At 37.6% G+C, this 24,505-nt stretch overlaps 1 protein-coding gene across 3 annotated transcripts in view; it reads right to left on the bottom strand.

Moving 5' to 3' along the window:
* Positions 1–24,505, bottom strand: part of RYR2 (ryanodine receptor 2) — a 790,171-nt gene that overhangs the window by 258,701 nt on the left and 506,965 nt on the right. For all 3 annotated transcript variants that reach the window (XM_063708024.1, XM_063708025.1, XM_063708026.1), the window contains exons 25-27: positions 23,710–23,857; positions 7,517–7,725; positions 4,972–5,146 (exon numbers count right to left, since the gene is read on the bottom strand). In XM_063708024.1, coding sequence (XP_063564094.1) covers positions 4,972–5,146; positions 7,517–7,725; positions 23,710–23,857 — 532 coding nt within the window. The remainder of the gene's footprint in view (positions 1–4,971; positions 5,147–7,516; positions 7,726–23,709; positions 23,858–24,505) is intronic.

Genomic DNA, 24,505 nt, shown 5'->3' with positions numbered 1-24,505 from the left:
CGTGGAAAAACTTAAGCTCATCTAAAAACTGCTTCCACACATGCCCCTCACTATTCCTTTGTTGACATTACAGTCCGAGGGGTCTTTTAAAAGTGATGATTGAAGGAATCCTTTTGCCTTCCCCAAAGATACTCTGAAGAGATTTTTAAAAAGCCAAAGAGAAGGGAGAATCCTAACAGAGGATCTGCCACATAGACAATGCGGCCTTTAAACCCTGAAATTCTAGTGGAATTTCACTCTAGTTCAACAATGCTCTTGATCTTGACCATGTAAGCGTGGTTTTGAGGAGGAGTTGAGGGAATGAGAGTCTTGCTCCTTCTACCAGAGACCAGTGTTTCTGTCATTTGGTTTTTATCCATTTAACAGATGAGTTTCCTGAGGGCTGCTGCAGTCCCTATTTGAGGAAGAGGTTTGCAGCCCCTTAGAAGAGAACTAACAGCATCTTTTTATTTTTATTTTTTTTCAGACGGAGTCTCACTCCTCTGTCACCAGGCTGGAGTGCGGAGGCGTGATCTCGGCTCACTGCAACCTCCACCTCCCAGGTTCAAGCGATTCTCCTGCCTCAGCCTCCCGAGTAGCTGGGACTACAAGTGCCCGCCACCATGCTGGGCTAATTTTTTGTATTTTTAGTAGAGACAGGGTTTTACCGTGTTAGCCAGGATGGTCTTGATCTCCTGATCTTGTGATCCGCCATCTAGTTCTGGAAGAGGATAGGGTTGCTCCTAGCAGTACCTTTATAGAACAACCCTATCCTCTTCCAGAACTGGGATGGCCATAGCTCCCCCTGGATTTAACTGGATGGCCATATCAGTCTTTCAAAGATGTTTGTGATTTTCTTTTTGATGGTATATAGAAACAACTTATACTGGTCAGCAAATCATTTCAGTTGTATAAACCATGCAATAGATAGAAAGGTCAAAATATACTTGGCCATGTTGTCTACTAAGCTGACCAGACAGGGATCTACAGCATGTGTCTGTGTGTATGTGTGTGCATACACACATATACATATGTATGCGTGTGTGTGTGTGTGTATATATCTCCATGGATAATAATTTCTACCTTTATCCATCTTACCACATACTTTAATAGTCAATGTATAAATGACTGAGCTTTCTCTGTAGCAACAAGAAGAGATTATGAAGATAGTTAAAAATGGCAAATCGAACATGATACAGATATAAAGACAGGCTAGGTGTAAGAGAAATGTAAAATAGACCACTTATAAATCCATTTTAGTACTTTAGCAACTGCAGTATGTTTCTGTGCTAGAAAACCCTAAATAAATAGTTTTTCAAACTGGATCCTTTGAGCTCTAGCTACCTCAAGGCTAGCTCCCAGTAGTGACAGGTAAATTAAGGAGCTTTTTTGGGGAAGCTATATAAAGTCAATTTGGGAGAGGAGGGATGGGGAAGAGACATTCCAGTACCAAAAAGCATTCAAAAATCATAGGCATGGATAAACTCTGAAAGCCTTTCTATAGTAGAAAATTTAGACTCATGACTGACCCCTACAAAGTTACTACTTAATGATCATTGCTACATAAAGCTTATAACCTGCCTTGAAGACCAAAAGGCAGGTCCTCCCAAAACCTCTAATAAAAGCCCAGCAACCTCAACCAGAAAATTTCAGACAATTCATCAAAATCCCGTGTTAACTCTATGATAGAGATACCAATACAAAGTTCAAGTCAGTTTTTAAATTTTAAAAATTCTATGAAATACAAAGTCAAAAGCCAAAATTGTTCAAAACCATGTGCCACGGTGACACACTTCAGAGTCTATCTCATTATTGCAATGGTGATTGGTCTATGCGACTGCATGGTACCATGAACATCTGTTACGTGCTTAAATAGTATGGATGAGCATTCTGCAAATCTATGTGTATTATGTGAACCACGTACCATACAAACAGAACTCACACATGCATTTAAATTTTTTTTAACATCCAAAGAAAGGAAGCATAGCAGTCAAGTATTTTTTAAAAAGCCAATTAAAAAAATGAAACCTAAGTCATATCCATAGTAGCAGCCAGTGTAGACAGATAGATAACACCAATAAAAAGCCTTCCTCCTACCTTCCCACTAATACTTTGACATCCCTAAAACTAATATCAGAGAAAGGGAGACAGGTAGGGGAGGGTTAGAGCACTAATTTCACCACCCGGAGATAAGTGTTCAAAATAGGTATTAAGGGTATAAAAAGTTAGAAAAAATGAATAAGACCTAATATTTGATAGCACAACAGGGTGACTATGGTCAGTAATAATTCAATCATACATTTTAAAATAACTAGAAGTATAATTGGATTGTTTGTAACACAAAGGATTAATGCTTGAGGGGATGGATACCCCATTTTCCATGATGCAATTACTACCCATTGCATGCCTGTATCAAAACTTCTCATGTACCTCATACATATTAGACTTAACCATGTATCTCCAAAAAGTAAAAATTAAAAATTTTAAACATAGATATTGAGTTACACAAATGTAAAAATTCCTATTATTTTTGCAAATCTGTGTTAGGGAAATGATGTTCATACCTGCTCAAAAGCTAGCTAAATGAATGAATATAAAACTTCATACAAGCAATGAACTGGCTAACATTTTGAAGATCAGTGACAAATTTATATAGACTATTAGAAATAGGCCTGGTGCAGTGGCTCACGCCTGTATTCCCAGCACTTTGGGAGGCCGAGGCAGGTGGATCACCTGAGGTCAGGAGTTTGAGACCAGCCTCACCAACATGATAAAACCCCGTCTCTACTAAAAATACAAAAATTAGCCAGGCGTGGTGGCACACCCCTGTAATCCCAGCTACTTGGGAGGCTGAGGCAGGAGAATTGCTTCAACCTGGGAGGCGGAGGTTGCAGTGAGTCAAGATCGCGCCATTGCACTCCAGCCTGGGCAACAAGAGTGAAACTCTGTCTTAAAAAAAAAAGAAAAGAAAAGAAAAAGAAAAGAAAAGAAAAAGAAATACTGGTTGAGGTAGATATGTATCTCAAAATCCAAGACTATATATATGCAAATATATATATATTTTTATATGCAAATCCATATGCAAACATATAACAGGATATATTCAAAAGCCATTTTGAAAAGAAGTGTTGGCTTATCTTTGAAATAAGGTTATTATTATTATTTTGAGACAAGGTCTCACTCTGTCACCCAGGCTGGAGTACAGTGGCACAATCACAGCTCACTGCAGCCTCGACCTCCCTGGACTCGAGTGATCCTCCCACCTCAGCCACCTGAGCAGCTGGAGCTACAGGAACATGCCACCACAACTGGCCAATTTTTTTAATTTTTGTAGAAACAGAGTCTTGCTATGTTGCCCAGGCTGGTCGCAAACTCCTGGGCTCAGCTATCCTCCGCCTTAGCTTCCCAAAGTGCTGGGATTACAGGCATGAATCACCATGCCTGGCTGAAATAAGATAATTATATAATTTTTATCAGATACTGTCTTGTTTATATGCTCCAGAGTAACACTATCCAATAGAACTTTCTGTGATGAGAGAAATATTCACTATCTGCACTGTCCAGCAGGGGCATCCCTAACCACCTGTGGGAATTGAGCCCTTTAAATGGTGGCCAGTGTGACTAACAGACTCATTTCTTAACTTTTTAAAATTTAGGCCGGGCATGGTGGCTCAGGCCTGTAATCTCAGCCCTTTGGAGGACTGAGGTGGGTGGATCACCTGAGGTCAGCAATTCGAGACCAGCCTGGCCAACAAGGTGAAACCCCATCTCTACTAAAAATACAAAAATTAGCTGGGCATGGTGGTAAGCACCTGTAATCCCAGCTACTTGGGAAGCTGAGGCAGGAGAATCACTTGAATCCAGGAGGCAGAGGTTGTAGTGAGCTGAGATTGCACCACTGAACTCCAGCCCGGGAGACAAGAGCAAAACTCTGTCTCAAAAAAAAAAAAAAAAAAAAAAAAAATTCAAACTAACTTAAATATAAACAGCCCTGTGTGGCCAAGGCCACCAAATTGGGAGTGCATGTCTGAAGAGTAAATGTCTTCCTTGCTTCATCAACACCTTCCATCTTTTTTTTTTTTTTTTTTTTTTTTGAGACGCAGTCTTGCACTGTTGCCCAGGCTGGAGTGCCATGGCTTGATCTCTGCTCATTGCAACCTCTGCCTCCTGGGTTCGAGCAATTCTCCTGCCTCAGCCTCTCAAATAGCTGGGATTACAGGTGCACACCACCATGTCCAGCTAATTTTTTGTATTTTTTAGTAGACACGGGGTTTTACTATGTTGGTCAGGCTGGTCTCGAACTCCTGACCTTGTGATCCGTCCACCTCGGCCTCCCAAAGTGCTGGGATTACAGGCTTGAGCCACCGCACCTGGCCCACCCTCCATCTTTACAACTCTGCTCAAAGGCCATCTTAGGGCCCCACAGGCAGCAGTACGTGCTCACTGCATGGTGCTTCCACAGAGCTTTCTGCATTTTTCTGTCTTAGAACTTAGCCACTAAACAGAAACTGTACAAGTGTCAACCTCCCCTGGCAGGTAATCTGTAACCTATACAAAGATAGGACAGTGTTTCATTCATCTTTGTCACCTCAGCATCCAGCAAAGTACCTGATCCATTGTGGGTCCTCATTTCATTTTTATGAGATGAATAAACAGAAAGAGGCTCTAGGCAGCTGATGAAACAGGGAAGTTCTAAATGAAAATTTAACAATGATGGAAACCTATTCTTTTATCTGCTATTTATTTTCTTATTCATACTCATAAAAGCCATTTCAGCCTTCTAGAAATCCTAGCTAAGTCGTATAGATAGCATTTCTAATAATGTTATTTCAAGGGCATCTGATCAAGTCAGTCACAAGGCACCCTCACGATTTACAGCTGCAACTCATCTGCTCACTCACCCTGAAACAGAAACGCCTGGTTAGGAAGCCTCAGGATGAAAGCTTCATTGTGCTGCAAACTTAAAAAAAACACAAAACATAGTAGACTTACCATCGCCAACATCAAAGTCCTTGAAAGCCAGTTCTGAACCTGAATCATCAAGAAGGATTTCACCATTCAGTGTGAACATCATGGTGTGTTCGTTCATGTCAACCATACACCCCACGACATCGCCTGCTTGCCAAGAGCGCCCATAGTGTTCATTGCCCTGATGCCACCGCTGGGCCTATACAGAGGACAGAAAAGTCTCTTGTCACAGACTAAGCCAGGAAAATCGCATCCACCCACCACTCTGTCACGACTTAACAGCAGCCCCTTCTATCAACACAACAGTAGGAGAAACTCCAGCTGGCATATCAGTCTACTGCAATGTCCTAAGCAAAACGGAGCTGTCTGGGAATTCTAAATCCCTACCTAATATTAACATGGTATATTATCGAATCTTGGGAAAAAAATCCAAAATCTGTCATGATTTTGAGAGCTTATTATTTTAAAAATCGAACCTCACATGCTTTCTACTGAAAGAAAACTTATATGCCTTTAGAATATATTATTTTTCTGCGACAATGAATGTTTCCCAGAATATGGTTTGTTTTTCTCTACTCCCACAAATACAAATAATTATGAGCTAGGGAATCAAGCTGGGCATCTGTCATTGAAAATGATAGTGTAATTTTCATCTATTTCAAAATGAAATTTCATTCCTTAGAACTGATGGCACAGATACTTTAACAAAATGGAAATCTAGAAGCATTTCAGTTACATACTAAAAGTAAAAAAGCTCCAAATCAAACCTAAAAATATCCTTAGGATATCTGCTGAAGTAACAAGCCAAAAATTGAATATAGATACCAACCTTTTTATATATATACATAAAGTGAAATCTCATATTGTAAGTACATTTGAAACATAGTTTTGATAAACGTGACTTTTGGATCTACAAGTATATTCCGTTGATTTATAGGTACACCTGAGTTATGTGAATTTTTTTGTCAGATAAATCTTTTGACTTTTTCTTAAGCCTCACCTTCATTGTGAATCGGTACGTTACCAGACAGAGTCGCCAATGCAAAGCAATGACGTAATTCTTCTCAATATAACACACCGTCTTTTTAAAAAAGTTTACATCAGGTATCAAAAGGCATAAAATGCCCAACCGACTTACCTGCCTGTGGTGTTCTCCTTCCTACCCCACCCACCCCATGCCTGTTCCCAAATCGGGAGTATCCTTTCTTGCCTATCATTTGATTGGTAGTAAAGGTTATTTTAACTTCCTCAGGATACTTCCCACTCTGGTTCATTACATCTGATCTTCAGGAGGTATAAACCTAAAGCTGCCTTTTATCTGTTATTTTATTTTTTGAAGTTTAAAGTTTCCTAATTTTGACCGCCCCCCACCCCCAAAAAAAAGTGTTAAATTTTTCTATTTGAAATTTTTAAAAAACTGGATTCAGGAAATGTGATGTTTCAAAACTAAGTGGGTCAACTGCCCTAATTTCAAGCCTAGAAATGCTTTCCTACACAGGACATTTCACACCAAGAAATATCCAAACGTCAAATCTCTTCATGATTGCTTATTTATTCTAATTTTATTTTTCTTGGTTAAAAAGTAGCTTTTTCCCCCTCATGTGAAAAGGAAAATAAATTCACTTAAAAAATAAAAAAAAGAAGACTTTAAAAAAATCTATGATTTTACCAATCAAAAGTGACTATTATTATCCTATTGTGGCTATAAGCATATATACCTTGTTGTTATTATTATTTTTTTGTTTGTTTTGAGACAAGGTCTCACTCTGTTGCCCAGGCTGGAGTGCAATGGTGTGATCATGGCTCATTGCAACCTCGACCTCCCGAGCTCAAGCAATCCTCTCACCTCAGCCTCGTATGTAGCTGGGACCACAAGTGCACACCACCATGCTTGGCTAATTTTAATTTTTTTTTTTTTTTTTTTTGTAGAGACAGGATCTTACTTTGTTGCCCAGGCTGGTCTTGCACTCCTAGCCTCAAGTGATCCCTCCATCTCAGCCTCTCAAAGTGCTGGGATTACAGGCACCTCGCCCATATTACTGATCAAAATATTTTACACATGTAAAACAATCTTTAAACATTTATTAGTATATAAATAACAAAATAAACACCTGACCAGCTTCCATCCAACTTAATAGAAATTACCAATAATGTTGAAAATGAAAACCGTTTGTGATTATAAACAACACTACATTAAGCATTGTAGCTATTAAATGTTTATACAAACATACCACTAATTATAGCTTAAAGATAAACTCCTGATACGGAATCGCTGCGTCAATGTATATGCATTTTTCCTCTACATATGTATCTTTAACATTTTGATAGACAAAGATGATTTATCTTTTTGATAACCATGGAAAAGTAATGTCTTACTTGGTGAATTTCACTGCATTCATGGGTTGTAGGGAAGGGTTTTGAGACTACGAGGACAAAAGCTTTCCTGTGAAATATTTTTCCATGTTTGTGCTGTGGAAAACACTGGTATTGTGATGCTACCAAGAGGAACAGCAGAGGAGACGAGCCTCCAGCACGTACAGATGACTGGTACAGGACAAAGTCCACTCACCTTGAAGCCATCAAAGGCAAAGGCACGTTCATCTGAGCCAAGCTCCTGATCCGGTTGACAACCAGGCCGACTCCAACCAACCCTCATGTCTCCAGCAGTGACCGTCTCAAATTCAAAATACCACCGTCCGGCCTTCACTGCATAGGTCTTCTCGGCACGGAAAATTCGGAACCTTTCCCCAGTGCCGCTGCACACTTCGGCTCTGGCTGCTGGGAAATGGACAGAGATTTCTGGTGGTCATTGGATGGGGAAGTGAAAGAGAAGGAAAGATATCATAAATAGAAGAAGGAAAGGTAAATCATGACTTTAGTAATTCAGCCTGCAGCGATGATGATAATGATACCTTCTTATCTTCTTTCCCATTTTACCAAGTGCTTTCTGATCTAGGATCAGCCACTGTCAGACCAGCTGGGTGAAGTGGAAAGCACCAGGGCTTGTGCTGGAGAGACTGGGGAATGAGTCTCTTGCTGCCAGGGTTGGTGGCATTCCCTCCGTCAGCCTCATTTTCAGGAGGGAACGACCTTTCTGTAGAACAAAACCCAAGTGCCTTGGTGCTTTGGTTGTGGAGGATGAGATGGAAAGAAGACAATAAGAAAAAAGATCCGAACTGTTCTGCATAAGAAATGAGTAAACATTTAAGGGTGAGAGAGAAGAGGGAAGACGAAGCAAGGAAGAGAAGAGAAACAGAAATAAGGGAAAGTTGTAAACAGTGGAGAAAAGTAACGATAGTATCAATAGTAAAAATTTCCCTACAGGATGGTGATGGCTAAGGAACTCAAATGTAATGCAAAATTTTTCCATTCTCGCATACATCTTCACTGTGATCTGCTATACATACAAATGCTGTATTTAAAAGATCTGGGGGGAGAATAAAAAGGTCAGCATCCAACATTAGGACCAGTGTGATGCAAAAGGGGGAAAAGTATCCCTAGGAAATGAGATGCAGGTGAGATTGACAGAGACGAGAGGGGGAAGTCTCAGACTGAGGAACCCAGAGCCAGAATGACGATGAGAAGGTAAGTCCCTCTGAAACCACAGAGGAGAGGAATAAGTGTTCATTGAATTGATATCTCAAAGAAGGTGGTCACCCAGCTAACATCTGAGTTAGATGCAGAGGAGGAAATTTCAGACTTGATCAACATCGCACAACTAAAAATGGTGGAATTTGGGAGCTGCTTCATGTTATAGCCCCTCTTCTTCCTACTTTGCCTCCAATAGCTCGCACAGAGTTACTAGATACTGGTTAAATGCTAGTTTTCAGCCAGGTGTGGTGGCTCACAGATGTAGTCTCAACACTTTGGAAGGCCAAGGCGGGAGGATCGCGCCTGGGCAACATAGTGGTACCCTGTCTCTACAAAGAGTTTAAAAATTCAGCCAGACATGGTAGTGCATGCCTGTAAGTCCAAGCTTCTCAAGAGGCTGATACAGAAGGATCACTTGAGCCTAGAAGGTCGAGGTTGCAGTGAGCTATGGTCATTCTACTGCATTCTAGCCTGGGTGATAGAGTGAGATCCTGTCTCAAAACAAAACAAACAAAGAGAAAGAAAGAAAGAGAGAGAGAGAAAGAAAGACAAAGAAAGAAAGACAAAAGAAACAAAGAAAAAGAAAGAAAGAAAGAAAGAAAGAAAGAAAGAAAGAAAGAAAGAAAGAAAGAAAGAAAGAAAAGAGAAGAGAAGAAAGAATTTCCTATTTGTTTCTCCTTAAGATTTGGGAAAGACTTTACGCATAATAAAAATTTAATAACAGTTCAATCAATGACTTGGTATGATCAAATTAGAACTATAAAAATAATCTATATAAGCACTAAAGGTTGCCAATAAACATACAGCTAGGTCATATGTAACAATTTAAAATTAGATGAAGTAAAGCAGTGAAGACACCAGGGCTGTAGCATGAGATGGCTCCCTATCACATGGGCTTAATTAATGAAACGATCAATAACTGCTTTTTGATAATGGTGGTAGTGCTTACTGAATGTAGAACTAACTGAATCTGCTGGCTAACCCTTCAGAAACTAGCTTAAGTCTCTGAATCAGAGAAACATTTCTATGGTTAAGGGTAAATTCTCATGCCTATTACTTGGTAAGTAAATATATTTTGAAAAATAGGATCGTAAACGTTGTTTTGAGAGAAAAAAATTCTATCAGATTTTATGATATTTAAAGGTAGTTTATGCTATTAAGAAACTAGTTCTTGGCGGGTCGCGGTGGCTCACACCTGTTATCCCAACACTGTGGGAGGCTGAGGCAGGCAAATCACTTGAGGTCAGGAATTCGAGACCAGTCTGGCCAACATGGTGAAATCCCGTCTCTACAAAAAATACAAAGATCAGCAGGGCCTGGTGGCATATGCCTGTAATCCCAGCTACTTGGGAGGCTGAGCAGGAGAACTGCTTGAGCCCGGGAGGCAGAGGATGCAGTGAGCCAGTGAGGATGTAGAGTCATGCCACTACACTCTAGCCTGGGCAACAGAGCAAGACTCTGTGTTAAAAAAAGAAAAGAAAAGAAAAGAAAGGAAGAAAGAAAGGAAGAAAGAAAGAAAGAAAGAAAGAAAGAAGGAAGGAAGGAAGGAAGGAAAGAAAGAAAGAAAGAAAGAAAGAAAGAAAGAAAGAAAGAAAGAGAGAAAGAAAGAAAGAAACTAGTTCTCAGTGCTGCAATACTAAACAAACAGGAAAGTTAAATTTTTAATCAGAGTTAGTATTTCCTCAAAAAACAGATTACCGATAAATTGCTTCCTTCAGACATGCCTGTAATCTTCCCTAAATGAATCTAAGAGATAAATATGAGCCATAAATTACACAAAAATTTGGAGATTATTTTCAGGGAAGAAAAAATGATCAGGTAGTTATCCTTATTTTTAATTATGTTCATATTTGCAAATAAAATATTACATTACATTCTAGTATGCATTAATAGATGTAACTCCTAATTTTCTAAATATAGAATTAGTATATACTATAGTCATTATATACTATAAAAACTATACTACAGTTTTTTTGGAAAACTAAACTACTGAAAAATACCAGGTTCTCTTTTCTGTGTTTGGTTTCTAATATATCAAGACTTCACAAATATGTATAGTGCACTCAAGTAGTGCAAACTAATTTTAATATTAGCACAAATCAAATATTTTAGAAGGCAAATTTGGTATAAAAATGTAATAATTTCCCCAAAAGCCCCCTACACAATTCTCTTGGAATTAAAACATACCACTAATCCCCTTTATTACTATAGGGAATGAAAATAGGGGATACTATATGGAGAATATATATTTCAGTAGAAACAATGCAGAGTTTCTGAGTCCTAATATTCTTCTTCCTGGCCCTAATGCTATGCTATTCTTATGCTCATTGATGATACTTAACCTGAATTTGAAACAAACACGTGGTTCACAGATACTATCATGCAAGGGACTTCACAAAAAAAAAAGGACTCTTCTTTTTCTTTTTTAATCTCTGTGGATTTTCCTTTTTGTTTGTGGTTTTTTTTTTTTGAGATGGAGTTTTGCTCTTGTTGCCCAGGCTGGAGTGCGATGGCACGATCTCAGCTCATTGCAACTTCCGCCTCCCGGGTTCAAGCAATTCCCCTGCCTCAGCTTCCTGAGTAGCTGGGGTTACAGGCATGTGCCACCATCCACGCCCAGCTAATTTTTTTGTATTTTCAGTAGAGACGGGGTTTCACCATTGTCAGGCTGGTCTCGAACTCTGAGCCTCAGGTGATCCACCAGCCTCAGCCTCCCAAAGTGCTGGGATTACAGGTGTGAGCCACTGTGCCCTGCCCCATAGTATATATTTATTAAGTTAGTTTAGGGTAGTTTGCAACTACTTTTTAAAGAAGCAACAGTTCAACATTATACCTCTTGCTAAAATACTAATATAAAGTGAAATCTGGGTTTGTAGGAGTTTTTTAAAAAGATCCAAGCAATCTGTAACAAACTTATTTTGCATACCTTGTAGTATCAAGCACCTGAGCCACAAAGTAAGTGCTCCATATATACCTGCCAAACTGTATCTAGAAACAAAGACTCTTCTGGGCTCTGGATATAGCAGCCCAGACAAATAGCTAATGGGTAGCATCCTGTCAAAGGCACAGAACTCTCCCCCGAACATTCTTATACTTTGCTCGATTTTAAACACGATATATTTATGGGTTTGACAGGCAATTATAACTCATGTAAGTATGTTATATAAGTGATTTTTATACTGTTATAATGAATATAATAATAATGGACATGTAAAAATGAATAGTTGGGAGACATATTCCTGTCATACATTATCAAGTCTGTTGGTATTCAAAGCAGAAACAATTCAGGAATTATATTATTAATGAACTACCTCAAGATGAAGGCCAAGGACTGAGAAAAGACTGTGCTCCCCGTACCTCCCAGGCATGACACACCACCAACCACCTAACTAGGGCCTAAAAAGGCCTAAAGTAACCATACACTCTGCTCTCCAAACAATATAGCTAAGAAAATATATGCCACTAGAGGGCAGTCAAGATCTAACTATACATTAAAATCATAAGTTAGAAGAAGCTATAAGGAAAAGCTAAAATTTTATACATATCTAGAATCTTTTAGGTCTAATGATAATACTTTTTAAAATTATTGGTATTAATCAGCCATCCTTTCAACTTTCTGGTATTATTTTGGATAAAGCAATTCAAATCTTGATTAAACCTTGTAGTAAATAAGAATAAATTCCATTTTCAAAAGCTTTAAAATATTACTGACAACAGTACTCCAAACATACTACAACTCAAATACAAAGTTCATGTTTTATCTGGAATATGTAAGCATTCTCCTAAGAGGAAATAAATTATAATTCTGATTAATTACATAAGGCTTGATTCAATTTTATTAAACTTTTTATGCCCTTGACTTTTTTTAAATGTCAGCAACAGCAGTATAGACTATTATAAATTAATGTTTTGAATCTCCTCTTAGTGATAATCAGACTGATTTTGCTTTATGCTATAAAATCTCTCAACATCTATCTTTTAATTTTTATTCCCACCATCCTTGTTCAAAAAAACAATTTTTCTAAAGCCTCCCAACTGGTCTACCTCCAAGCACTGCCCCCTCCAATCTGTCCCTTCCCACTGTTGCCATAGTTATATTGCTATTGTAAACTGTGATCACACATCAAGCTCTTGCTTTAAAACTTCCTGGGGCTGGTACTCCTTATACAAATTTATCCACATTTCTTAGCTGAGTTCGCAAGATATTCCATATTTTGTCCTAATCTTTCTACCTTCATCTATGTCTGTTCTCTCTCCCCATCTGTACCCTATATTTTATCCTAAGTGGACCATCTACCCTTCCTCAACTCTTTCTACACTTAATCACATCAGATGTACTTTCTTTCTAGTAGCGATGGCCTTTCTGACACTAATCTCTACTTGTTGAAATTTTGATCCTTTCAACATCTAATTCTGAAGACATTTTCTCCCTTTACTGATTCCTGATCCTTTCAACATCTAACTCTGAAGATATTTTTCCCTTTACTGATTCCTCCCACTGGAAAATTAATCTTTCTTCTTATGTCTTTTCCATACAGACCACTTGCATCCCTACTATGAAGCATGCTGTTATATCCTGGCACATAGTAAACACTAAACATAATCTCAGCTTCTACTGTAGAATATGCCACTCTATTCTCATTGCTCACTGTTCACATAACTTCGGTAAAATCAAACCTTGTCAAACAACTGTCAGTGACTCTATCTCTAAATTCTTAAAATACAGAGATTGTGTGATCACCATTTTTTCCTCCCTGTTTTCTCATTTTCTTATACACTCACTCTTCAAACTCATTAGATTCCTTCATTCTTCCCTTCCCTATATAACTTTCCACACTTTCTTGCCCTTATTAGCTTTTCCCCTACTTGCTCTCTTAACCCCAATTACTGTCCAATTTCACTACCTTCACTCTCAACATCTATACCTGCTCTGCTGAGTTCGCCAGAAAACACATGCACCGAACAGATTGGCACCACTAACTCACAGTCTCTAACCTCAACGGGACCATCAATGTTTCTCCACAATGTTTTTATCTGTTTGCAGTCTGCTCTCTGTTCCATCCCACAAAACAGCAATTTTTAATCTTTACTGCTGAGTGACATCAGCAGAAATGGTAAGAGAAACAATCTCCAAAAATCCTCTTCTCCATAGAATTAATGAGAACACTGGCAAAAAACTATGCAAATGAAATTTTTCATAGCTCTGGAAATTAACTAAAGGCTGGCAAAAGCCAGGGAGTGTTTATTTGATAAAAAATGTCCAAATGTTGGTAAGAACAGCAAACTAGTGATGTTTTAATTTGCTCCTGCTGCATCACTCTCTCTCTAATTCCACAGCATATTGAAAACCAAAGGCCCCTCAATCATAGTGAAAATCAGCCACCCACAAGCCCTTGTAGTGGGCAGAACAGAGCTGGAGTTCCTCCAAAGCCCAGTTCCCAGATAACTGTCATTATGTTCCCTTTTCTGGAAAATTCCATCGGTAAGACTTGTCTTTATTCCACTTGACTTAGAGCTTGCCCAGTGCAAATAGTTGTTTCTCCAAGGACATTTGTTGAAAATCATCTGAGGCAATTTGTTAGCCTTGCAGCTTTGTGAGGCAGCAATAACAGCTGAGGCAAACAGCAACTGACCAAAAAGTTTGAAAGGAAAAACTGGGGAGTGAAATATCCATAGTGGGATGTGAGAGGCTCCAACATATTCCTGGGACTCTAGAAGGCCATGCTCATGCCCAGGGCTGTGCATGTATTCAGGAAAAACCTGAGAAAGCTTACACCTCTGAAAGACCTTGAGGCTCTGCACATGCAGTAAGAGAAGGCTAATGTGAAATTATAAATTGCCTGGTTGAGTGTTGAAGGCATGTGCCAATATGCTCACATTACATTGCCTCTCCTTTGGTAAAGACTGGGAGACTTATCGGTCCTAGGCATTTAAAGAAGTCTTTGTCCTACCATCAGCTGACCATGAAGCTAATGAAACTGAGACTTCAGTGGCCACACATGACAGGCAACACAGTCTCTACTAAACTAGTTCAGAAAAATTATCAAGAAAGCAAACAACAATGACAATAAGCACAACCACAAAATCTGACATAGGGGCGAATACAGAGTTACCAAATTGCATTACTTTAAATGTTCAATTTTTCACAAAAATTGTGAGACATGCAAAAAGACAAGACAGTATGTCCCATACATAAAGGGGTAAAAAGCAGTCAATAGAAATTATTCCTCAGGAGGCCGAGATGTTGGGCTTATCAGACAAAGACTTTAAGTTAGGTATTTTAAATCTGTTCAAAGAACTAAATAAAACCATGTGTAATGAACTAAATAAAAGTATGAGGCTGGGCACAGTGTCTCATGCCTGTAATCCTAGCACTTTGGGAGGCCAAGTCAGGTGGATCACCTGAGGTCAGGAGTTCGAGACCAGCCTGATCAACACGGTGAAACCCCGTATCTACTAAAAATACAAAATTAGCCAGGCATGGTGGTGGTCCAACTCTGTTCTGCCCACTCCAGAGGCTTGTGGGTGGCTGATTTTCACTATGATGGAGGGGCCGTTGGTTTTCAATATGCCATAGAATTAGAGAGAGGGTGATGGGGCAGGAGCAAATTAAAACATCACTAGTTGCTGTTCTTAGCAACATTTGGACATTTTTATCAAACAAACACTCCCTGGATTTTGGCCAGCCTTTAGTTAATTTCCAGAACTATGAAAAATTTGATTTGCATAATTTTTTGCCAGTATTCTTATTATCCCAGCTACTTGGGAGGCTGACGCAGGAGAGTCACTTGAACCTGGGAGGTGAAGGTTGCAGTGAGCCGAGATCACGCCATTGCACTCCAGCCTGGGCAACAAGAGCAAAACTCCATCTCAAAAAAAAAAAAAAAAGTACAAAAATGATGCTTCACCAAATAGTGAATATCAATAAAGAGGAAAATTATAAAAAAGAATCAAAATTTCTGGAGTTGATAAGCACAGTACCTGAAATTAAAAATACACCAGAGGGCTCAACAACAGATTTGCACTGCCAAGAATCAATGAACTTGAAGATAAGTCCATTAGTCAAGTATGAAAAACTGAAAAAGAAATGAAGAAAGACAAGCAGAGCTTCAGAGGCCTGGGGGATACACTCAACCATACCAACATACACATAATGGAAATCACAGACTGTAAGGAGAGACAGGAAAAGAGAAGAAAGAATGAATAAATAATGGCCAGAAGCTTCCCAAATTTGATGAAAAACATTCATTTACACATCTAAGAAGTACAGTAAACTTTGGGGATAAACTCAAAGAAATTAAAACTAGACACATCATAATCAAACTGTTCAAATCCAAAAACAGAGAGAGAATCCTGAAAACAGCAAGAGAGAAGCAACTCATCACATACAAGGGACCCTCCAAAAGATTAATGTCAATGCGTTATCAGAAAACATAAAGGCCAGAAGGCAGTGGGATGATATATCTGAGTACTAAAAGAAAAAATTATTGTCAGCTGAGAATTCTATACCCAACACATCTTTACTGCTCTCTTCAAGGCTTCTAATCCAGTCCAGCCTGCCCTAACTTCTACTCCTTAGGAAAATAAACTCATTTTCTATTTCAACCTGAAGACAATAATTGTACAGTAGACTGCCCTCAGCTTCCTCCTGATTTTCCCTGTACACAGGTTTTTGCAGCGTCTTCAATCTTTACTTCTTTCCTACTAACCTTAGGGGAATAAGTGTTGTTGTTCCTTTTATATGAGGCCAATCCCTTTACCCATGCTCTGAATTTCATTCCCTTCAACCTTCTCAGAGACCACAGCTCATCAAGCTCCTCTTACTGTACTTTCAACCTCTCTCTCCCTTAGTGTAAAAATGTCCACATTTCTTTCATTTAAAAAATTAAATTTTTAACCCTCTGTTTCTCTCTAGCAATAGTCTCACGTTTGTACTTATATATGTAATTGAATCCTGGTATATGTGTTGAGTTGTCTCACATGCACCTCAAACTGAAGATGTTTACAATAAAACTCAGAATCTTCCCACTACCCCATGTCCATCTGCTCCAATTCCTGTGTTCCCAACCAGTGTGTATGTACTTGACATCTATCAATCCAGAAACTATCTCAGATGCCTCCGTTGTCCTTCTGCTGATTCTACTTCTAAATGCCAAATAATTTTTTCTGTTCACAGTATTGCCAAAGACAAGGTCTCCAACACTCCTCATCTATACTTCTTTTTTGTCACCAAACTGCTGTCCTCATCTCCAGTTTTGTTTACATTCAGCCTTTTTCCTAAAGAGCCATTAGAATCATTCTTTAATTTAAAAAAAAAAAATCTGTTTCAACTCCTGCCTCCTCTATTTGATCTACTGCCACTTTTCAAACTCCACTCTACATCTGGTGATACAAAGCTCTCTGAAATTCCCATTTGCAATCCTCCTTGTGTCTCTAAGCCTTTACATATACTATTCTCTCTGCCTGACATGCATGAACCCAATTGACTTAGCTGTACCTACTTTGGTGGTTTTAAAATATGTCCACAAATACTTTAGTACACCTCCATTCAAAAAGTGTGGGCTTCATTTAGTGGTTCACTTCTAACAAACAGAATATAATAGAAATAATTGTAACAAGCATTACAGCATCCTCCTTGTACTCACTCTTCGATTTTTCATTCTGGGGGAAGTCAGCTTCCATGTGAAGGCATTCGAGCATCTCTATGAAGAGCTCTGTGTGGCAAGGCTGTACCCATCTGGCTGTGTCTTCTGCCAACAGCCAGAGAGGAAGCGAGTTCTTTAGCCAACAGTTACGCAAGTGAGCTGTCTTAGTATCCAATGCTCCAGCTCCAGTGAAGTCTTCAGATGACTTAAGCCCTGGCCAACTTAATAGCAATCTCAGAGAGACTATGATCCAGAACCACCCATCACTCACATTCATAACCCACAGAAACTCTGAGATAATAAATGTTTGTTATTTTTAGTCACTGAGAGGGTTTTTTTTTTTTTGGTGGGAGGGAAAGGGGTAGTTTGCTGTACAGGAATAGATAACTAATATATCTCCTCTTTAAAGATTTCCCTCATATCACCAAGCTGATTTAAACCCCCTGTGTTATGACTCTTCAGCTTAACACTTTCATTGTATGGTAGTGGTGGCAATTTAGTCTATTTTCCCTGTCTACACTGAGAGCTACATAAGACAAAAATTCTTATTCATCTTTGAATTCCCAGAACTAGGCACAGTAGATGTTCCATATCTATGTGTTAAAATAAAATAGAGTGGCCAGGCGCAGTGGCTCACGCCTGTAATCCCAGCATTTTGAGAGGCCAAGGTGGGTGGATCACAACATCAGGAGTTCAAGACGAGCCTGGTCGATATGGTGAAACCTCGCCTCTACTAAAGATACAAAAAAAAAAAAAAAAAAAAATTAGCCCGGCCTCGTGGCGGGCGCATGTAGTCCCAGCTACCCAGGAGGCTGAGTCAGGGAAAATCACCTGAACCGGGGAGGCAGAGGTTGCAGTGAGCTGAGATTGCACCACTGCACTCCAGCCTGGGGGACAGAGCGAGATTCTGTCTCAACTAATAATAATAATAAAAATAAAAATAATAATAATAATAATAATAAAATTAAAAAAAATGGAAATGAGAATTGCAAATATGGAAGTAAAATGAAGTGCAGCATATGTTTTATAAATATAAGCTCCTTTTCTTTCTTCTTAAAATTCACATAATTCAGAAGAAAGTAGGTACCCATAAGGTAGCAATATGTTGTCCACAATGGTGTTACGAAGATGAAATTATTAATATATATTAGCTACAAATAGTATAAAACACTGCATGTCATCAGAATAACATCTTAACATTTTACTTATCTAGCATCATTCTGGAGTAAAGCTACCTTTAAAAGCAAATGTATCATGTGTCACTGAATATAGTTTATGCCCTTAAGTGACAATATCTTTAAAATATAACCATCATTGATTTTTTTCTGTCTGGCATTGCAATGCATATTTCTATGTACAGGGGAAAATGTACTCCTTTTCCTGGATACTGACCATAATTAACTCTTTCCTTGAAGACTCAAGGTTATAAATTCTCTGAGCTGTAGTGTTTTCCCTTATTTTTAGTTACTATCTATAACTTTAGACATTTATTATTAAGTTATTATCTATAAGTTTAGAATTGAGTCAACCAGACTTAGGCATTCTCTCTTTGTAATTTTCAGTGAGTATCAGGAAAGCAATGTTGTCAGAGTTCCTTCTAAATGTAGAGTAAGTAACTTTCAGAATGTTTGATATTAAGCAGAGTGGGGGAGCGGAAGGAAAATGGGTAATTATATCTCTATTAAGACTATAGATACCAAAATATAAATATTCATGTGTAAAGTAATGAAAACCTGGGGAAATCAAATGGTTGATGTGTCAGACTATAAAACCAGGTGTGAGTTTTTTCCCCAAAATTTTATCTTTATCATTATATAAGTATCTTTCCAACCTAAAAATATATTGACTGTCATCACTGCTACCTACATCCTCTAGGGATGCACAAATGTTAAAGAATTATAAAGTTAGAGGGAAGCTCAAGAACTCTTTGATTATTACACCCTTCTTTTGCCTAAAGAGAGTAGTTGAATCAAATATTTGAAAGTATGCAAAAACACTATTGGAAGTACTATATTATCATAAGGCAATGTTAGTGAATATTTGTATGCCTGATATATACATTTGTTGATTAGAAAGTACATTTAATAGGTCATTTCAAAGCTGTGAAAACAGGATCTCTTGATACTGTGATTGAACATTAACGTTCTCCATAGGATGCCATAGTCCTACTCAATAATGCCATGCTTTCCTAAGGTAATGTAAGACATAGTCACACATAACCACAGCAGATCACTCATAATAATCCACGATTGGTGATATGGAGAAACAAATAAATGTCTGAAAGTTTAACCAAAACAAAAGTACATTTAAGTTCAATTCATCTTTGAAAAGATTTATAAAATCAATTAATCCCTTAGAGAAGTGATCAAGATAAAGAGAAAACATCAACTATCATTACCAGGAATGAAAAGAGAGATATCATTAAAGATCCTACAGACATTAAAAGAATAATAAGAGCACATTAGTGCAATTTTATGCCTATATATGGCAACCTAAATGAAATGAACTAATTTACAGAAAAACATAATTTATCAAAGCTGACACACAAATAAATAGAAAATCTAAATAGCTCTCAAGCTATCAAATACATTGAATTCATAACAAAATACCTTTCCTATAGGATAAAACTCTAGGCTCATGGTTTCAATGATAAATTCTATCAAATATTTGAAAAAGAAACAATGTAGAATTAACACAAATTCTTTCAGAAAACAGAAGAGAAAATTTCCTACTTAGGAAGCTAGATTTACATTGATATCAAAATCTAACAAAGACATTATAAGAAAAAAATATATACCAGTGTATTGCCCATAAACTTAGCTACAAAAGTCCTGAGCAAAATATTAACAAATAGAATACAGCTCTGTGTAAAAAAGGACAATGCATCATGACTGAAGAGAGTTAACCTAGAACTAGAAAGTTGGTTTAACATTTGAAAATCACTTGATAGTCATGATATCCAAAGAATACAGGAGAAAAATACATAATCTGTTCAATAAATGGGGAAAAAAGCACTGGACAAAATTCAAGACCCTATTTATGATAAAATCACCCACAAACTAAGAACAGAAGAGAATCTCTTCAATGTGATAAAGGACAGCTATAAAAAGCTATACTTAACATCATACTTAATGGTGAAACATCACAACTTTCCCCCTATAAGGGAGAATAAACTCTCTTACCATTTCTATTCAATAGTGTTCTGAATTCTTTACCAGTTCAATAAATCAAGAAGCAAAAAAGCTATAACAATTGTAAAAGAAAAAGTGAGGTTTAGTTTTTGCAGACCTCATGATTATGTATATAGACAATCCCACTGAATTTACAAAAAAATAGAACTGACATATAAATTTAGCCAAATCACAGGATATAAGATCAATATGTCAATATCAATCATATATCTCATATTCATGTACAGTTGGAAAATGAAATGAACTTTAAACTAATTTCATTTAATAGTATCAAAAATATAGATAAATCTAACAAATAATGTATAAGACCTCTACTCTGAAAACTGCAAAGCAATGCTAAGAGAAACTAAAGAGGATGAAAATAAATGGACAAATGTACCATGTTCATGAATTGGTTGACTAAATATGGCTAAAATATCAATTCTTCCCAAACTGACCTATGAATTCAACTGTAATCCCATCCAAATCAAATTAACAAGTTGAATCTAAATGTATATGGAAATGCAAAAGGAGAATAAAAAAACCTTTACAAAATATGAAAGAAGTTGGAAGACTTGCCCTACCTGATTTTAAATTTATTATGTGATAAAAATGAAGACAATGGAATATTAACTTAAGGACAGACATACAGATCAATGGAACAGAATATACAGTCCAGAAATAGACTGACTTATGTGTTCAATAGGTTTTGACTAAGACGCCAAGGTAATTTAATTTGGTAAGGATAATTGTTCCAACAAATGGTGCTGGGACAGTTGGATATTCATCTGTGCAACAAATGAACCTTGATCTTAAGCTTACATCATACACAAAAGCTAACTCACTTTAGATCACACACCTACAAGTAAAAGCTAGAATAATAAAACTCTGGAAGGAAACATAAGAGACAATATTTTTGTTTTTGCTTAATATTTTTGTTTTGCTTAATTCTTCAAATTAAGAATGTCTGCTCTTTGAAAGACCTCATTAAGAAAATGAAAAAGCAACTTACAAATGGAAGAAAATCCTTCCATACCTGACATGGTTCTTCTATACAAAATATACTTTTAAAAACACAATTCAGTAAAAAGGCCAACAAAAATTAGAAAATATGCCTCAGTAATTATACTCCTAAATATTTAGTCTAAGAGAAATGAAAGATTAATTATATTAATTATATACCAAGATTTGTATATGAATATTCATAGCAGCCTTATTCATAATCACCTAAAATTGGAAACAACCCAAATCATCCATCTATAGGAGAATGGATAAACAAAGAGTAAATTATTACTATTATTATTTAAGGAATGCCACCGAGCAATAGATTTTGTGATATACATAAAACATGCAAGATCATAAAAGCATCATGATGAACAAAAGAAACTACATATAAAAAATACACGTGATAATGATTATAAAATCTACATTTATAGGTTACATTTATATGTCTATTTGCTATAAGTTAATCTGTAATGATAGAACTTAAAAAGTGGTTACTTTGTTGGGAACACAAACTTTCTGGAACGAAGAAAATATTGGAGGTGTTTTCGGTAGTGGTTCCTTTTGTTTCTACAACTGTCAAAATTTACCAAACTGAACACTTTAGATGTGTACATTTTATTGTATACAAATTTCTATTCAATTTAAAAACTATTTTTTAAATTGTTTTTAAAACAATTTCTATTTCAATTTAAAAACATAATTATATAGAACTAATCAGCTTTGAGGGTTTATTCTATATCAGAGAATTACAGAAGTCTTTTTGATTGCCATTTTTTGGCTTACAAGCCTTTTATTGTTTACTTTCTTCCCAGTGGTTACAGGGAGTATACACTCTTTGAGACAGGAATCTTCTTGGTATCTGCACACCTAACAGCAACTGATTCATAATGAGTGTATCACGTCTCTGTTGTTATAAAGCTAACCTCAAGATAGATATTATGTTAGCATTATGGATATTACTGTTAACAAGTAGATATGTCATTTAATTTGCAGCAAATATAAGAATCCAGTAACTGATAAGATCTTTCAACATGCTAAGTATGTCTTTACTCAATTCAAAGGACTAAAATATGTCAGGATGTCTATGATTAGGATCCTACACCTGCCACTTTAAATGGTAAGACACAGAAGTCCCTGAATCTCAGTTTCCTTATCTGTAAAATGAGCGTAATACAAGCATCATCCTCATAAGACTTACTGTGAGGATTAAATAATAATTGTAAAAGTCTTAGAAACACGTACACAGTGAATATATAAACTATCATTATTATTTAAGATCCACTTTTATGTACAGGTAATGCACTGAAAATATGAGCCACTAGAATACATTTGGAAAACATTTTTAAAACTTTCCATCAAAAATTATAGGCCCTGTGACGAAGCACACAACCCTAATTTCTTTTTTGCCAATTTTTTGAAAATGGGTATTAAACTAACTGAAACTGCAGGAGCAAAGGATTAAAGAGTGGATCATTCTAAACTATATATATATATATTTTTTTTTTTTTTTGAGACGGAGTCTTGCTCTGTCACCCAGGCTGGAGTGCAGTGGCGCCATCTCGGCTCACTGCAAGCTCCGCCTCCCGGGTTCACACCATTCTCCTGCCTCAGCCTCCCGAGCAGCTGGGACTACAGGTGTCCGCCACCATGCCCAGCTAATTTTTTTGTATTTGTTAGTAGAAATGGGGTTTCACTGTGTTAGCCAGGATGGTCTCAATCTCCTGACCTTGTGATCCACCTGCCTCAGCCTCCCAAACTGCTGGGATTACAGGCGTGAGCCACCATGCCCGGCCTAAACTACATTCTTCAAAGGTATTATTTAAGGAAAATGTATTCTTTGCAGAACCTTTAAAAATCCATTGTGTTCAACACATAGTTAGTTATTGAGTATCTATTGTAATGTGTTTCCCTTAAAGCAGAATATCACATTAATTAATTCAATGTTGCCTGTACGTGTGTGTAAATGATGAAGGTGGGATTTTGTAAAACACTAGCCTCCACTACAAGCTTATTCCCCAAATCAGCAAAAATCAGCTGTTCTGGAGGAGGGCTGGTGGGCTAGGGGAGGAGCCCAATATCATAATCAGGGAGGTACCTGATCTGATCTCAGAGGCTTGAGGAAGACAGGCCCATTTTCTCCGCCCACAGAATCATCAGCATCCTAAGCCATCCCACTGAGAGATGGGTCTAATCCCTCAGGTGTTTTTCAGGGAAGAAAATCCACTTGGCTGAACTTCCACACCTAGACTAGAGGACTCTATCCAGTACTCCCCCTTTTATTCATTTATTTGGCTTTAAAGAACTACTACATGATCTTGCAACCGAAGAAGAGGAAAGTAAAACCAAAATACCATGATCTTGATCTGGTGCTTCCAAGTTGTAGCCGTACCCCAGCAGCGTGCGCACAGCCTCGCAGAGGCTGTCCTTGTTGGATTTCTTGGTTCGGTCATCCAGAAGAGTATAGGGAACAAGGCGAGGATTTCTTCTGTTCTTTACGTCCTGCAGGAAAACACAGGGTGCAACCGTCAAAGCAATACCAAGGGCTTTTAGAAATAAGTAGCTACCAAATACATCAAACTTTAAATTCCACGAGAAAAACGTGACCCTTCCACAATCCATGCGTCTTCCCAGGCTGCAAAGTTACCAAAACACTATCAATATACAAGATTCAATCAAATGAATAAGCGCATCTATGGAAAGCAGGCCCTCTCCATGAGAAGGAAAAACAACAATAACAAAAAACAACTTCAGTGATCTCTAACCACTTCCATCTGCCACGTTCACATGGCAAAGGACAAACTTAGAGAACATATAACTTCTGAGTACAGTTCATGGACAGGGTTTTATTCCAAGAACAGCCAAATTAGTGCTGGTTCTCCCTCAGTGGTTTTCAGTCAATGAAGAACTTAAGGCTGCTTTCCCTTCTTCAAAAAATTCCAGTGTGTTACGGACCACCCTTCTATGTCCCTAACTAAAACATATGCATTGGGTTGAATCCACCAACCAGTGAAACCCGGCAATGCCAGGGGCACTAAAATGACTATAAAACCCATAACTTGTCTATTGTATGAGAGGCTCCAATGTTAAACTGTGGTTAAAATGTGTTGTCACAGAGAGAGAGAACAGGCTATCTTACTATCTTGGCAA

Source organism: Gorilla gorilla, chromosome 1 (genome assembly GCF_029281585.2).
Source record: "Gorilla gorilla gorilla isolate KB3781 chromosome 1, NHGRI_mGorGor1-v2.1_pri, whole genome shotgun sequence".
Lineage (NCBI taxonomy): Eukaryota > Metazoa > Chordata > Mammalia > Primates > Hominidae > Gorilla > Gorilla gorilla.
Note: the sequence above shows the minus strand (reverse complement) of the source record. Positions and strands in the feature narration are given on the sequence as shown.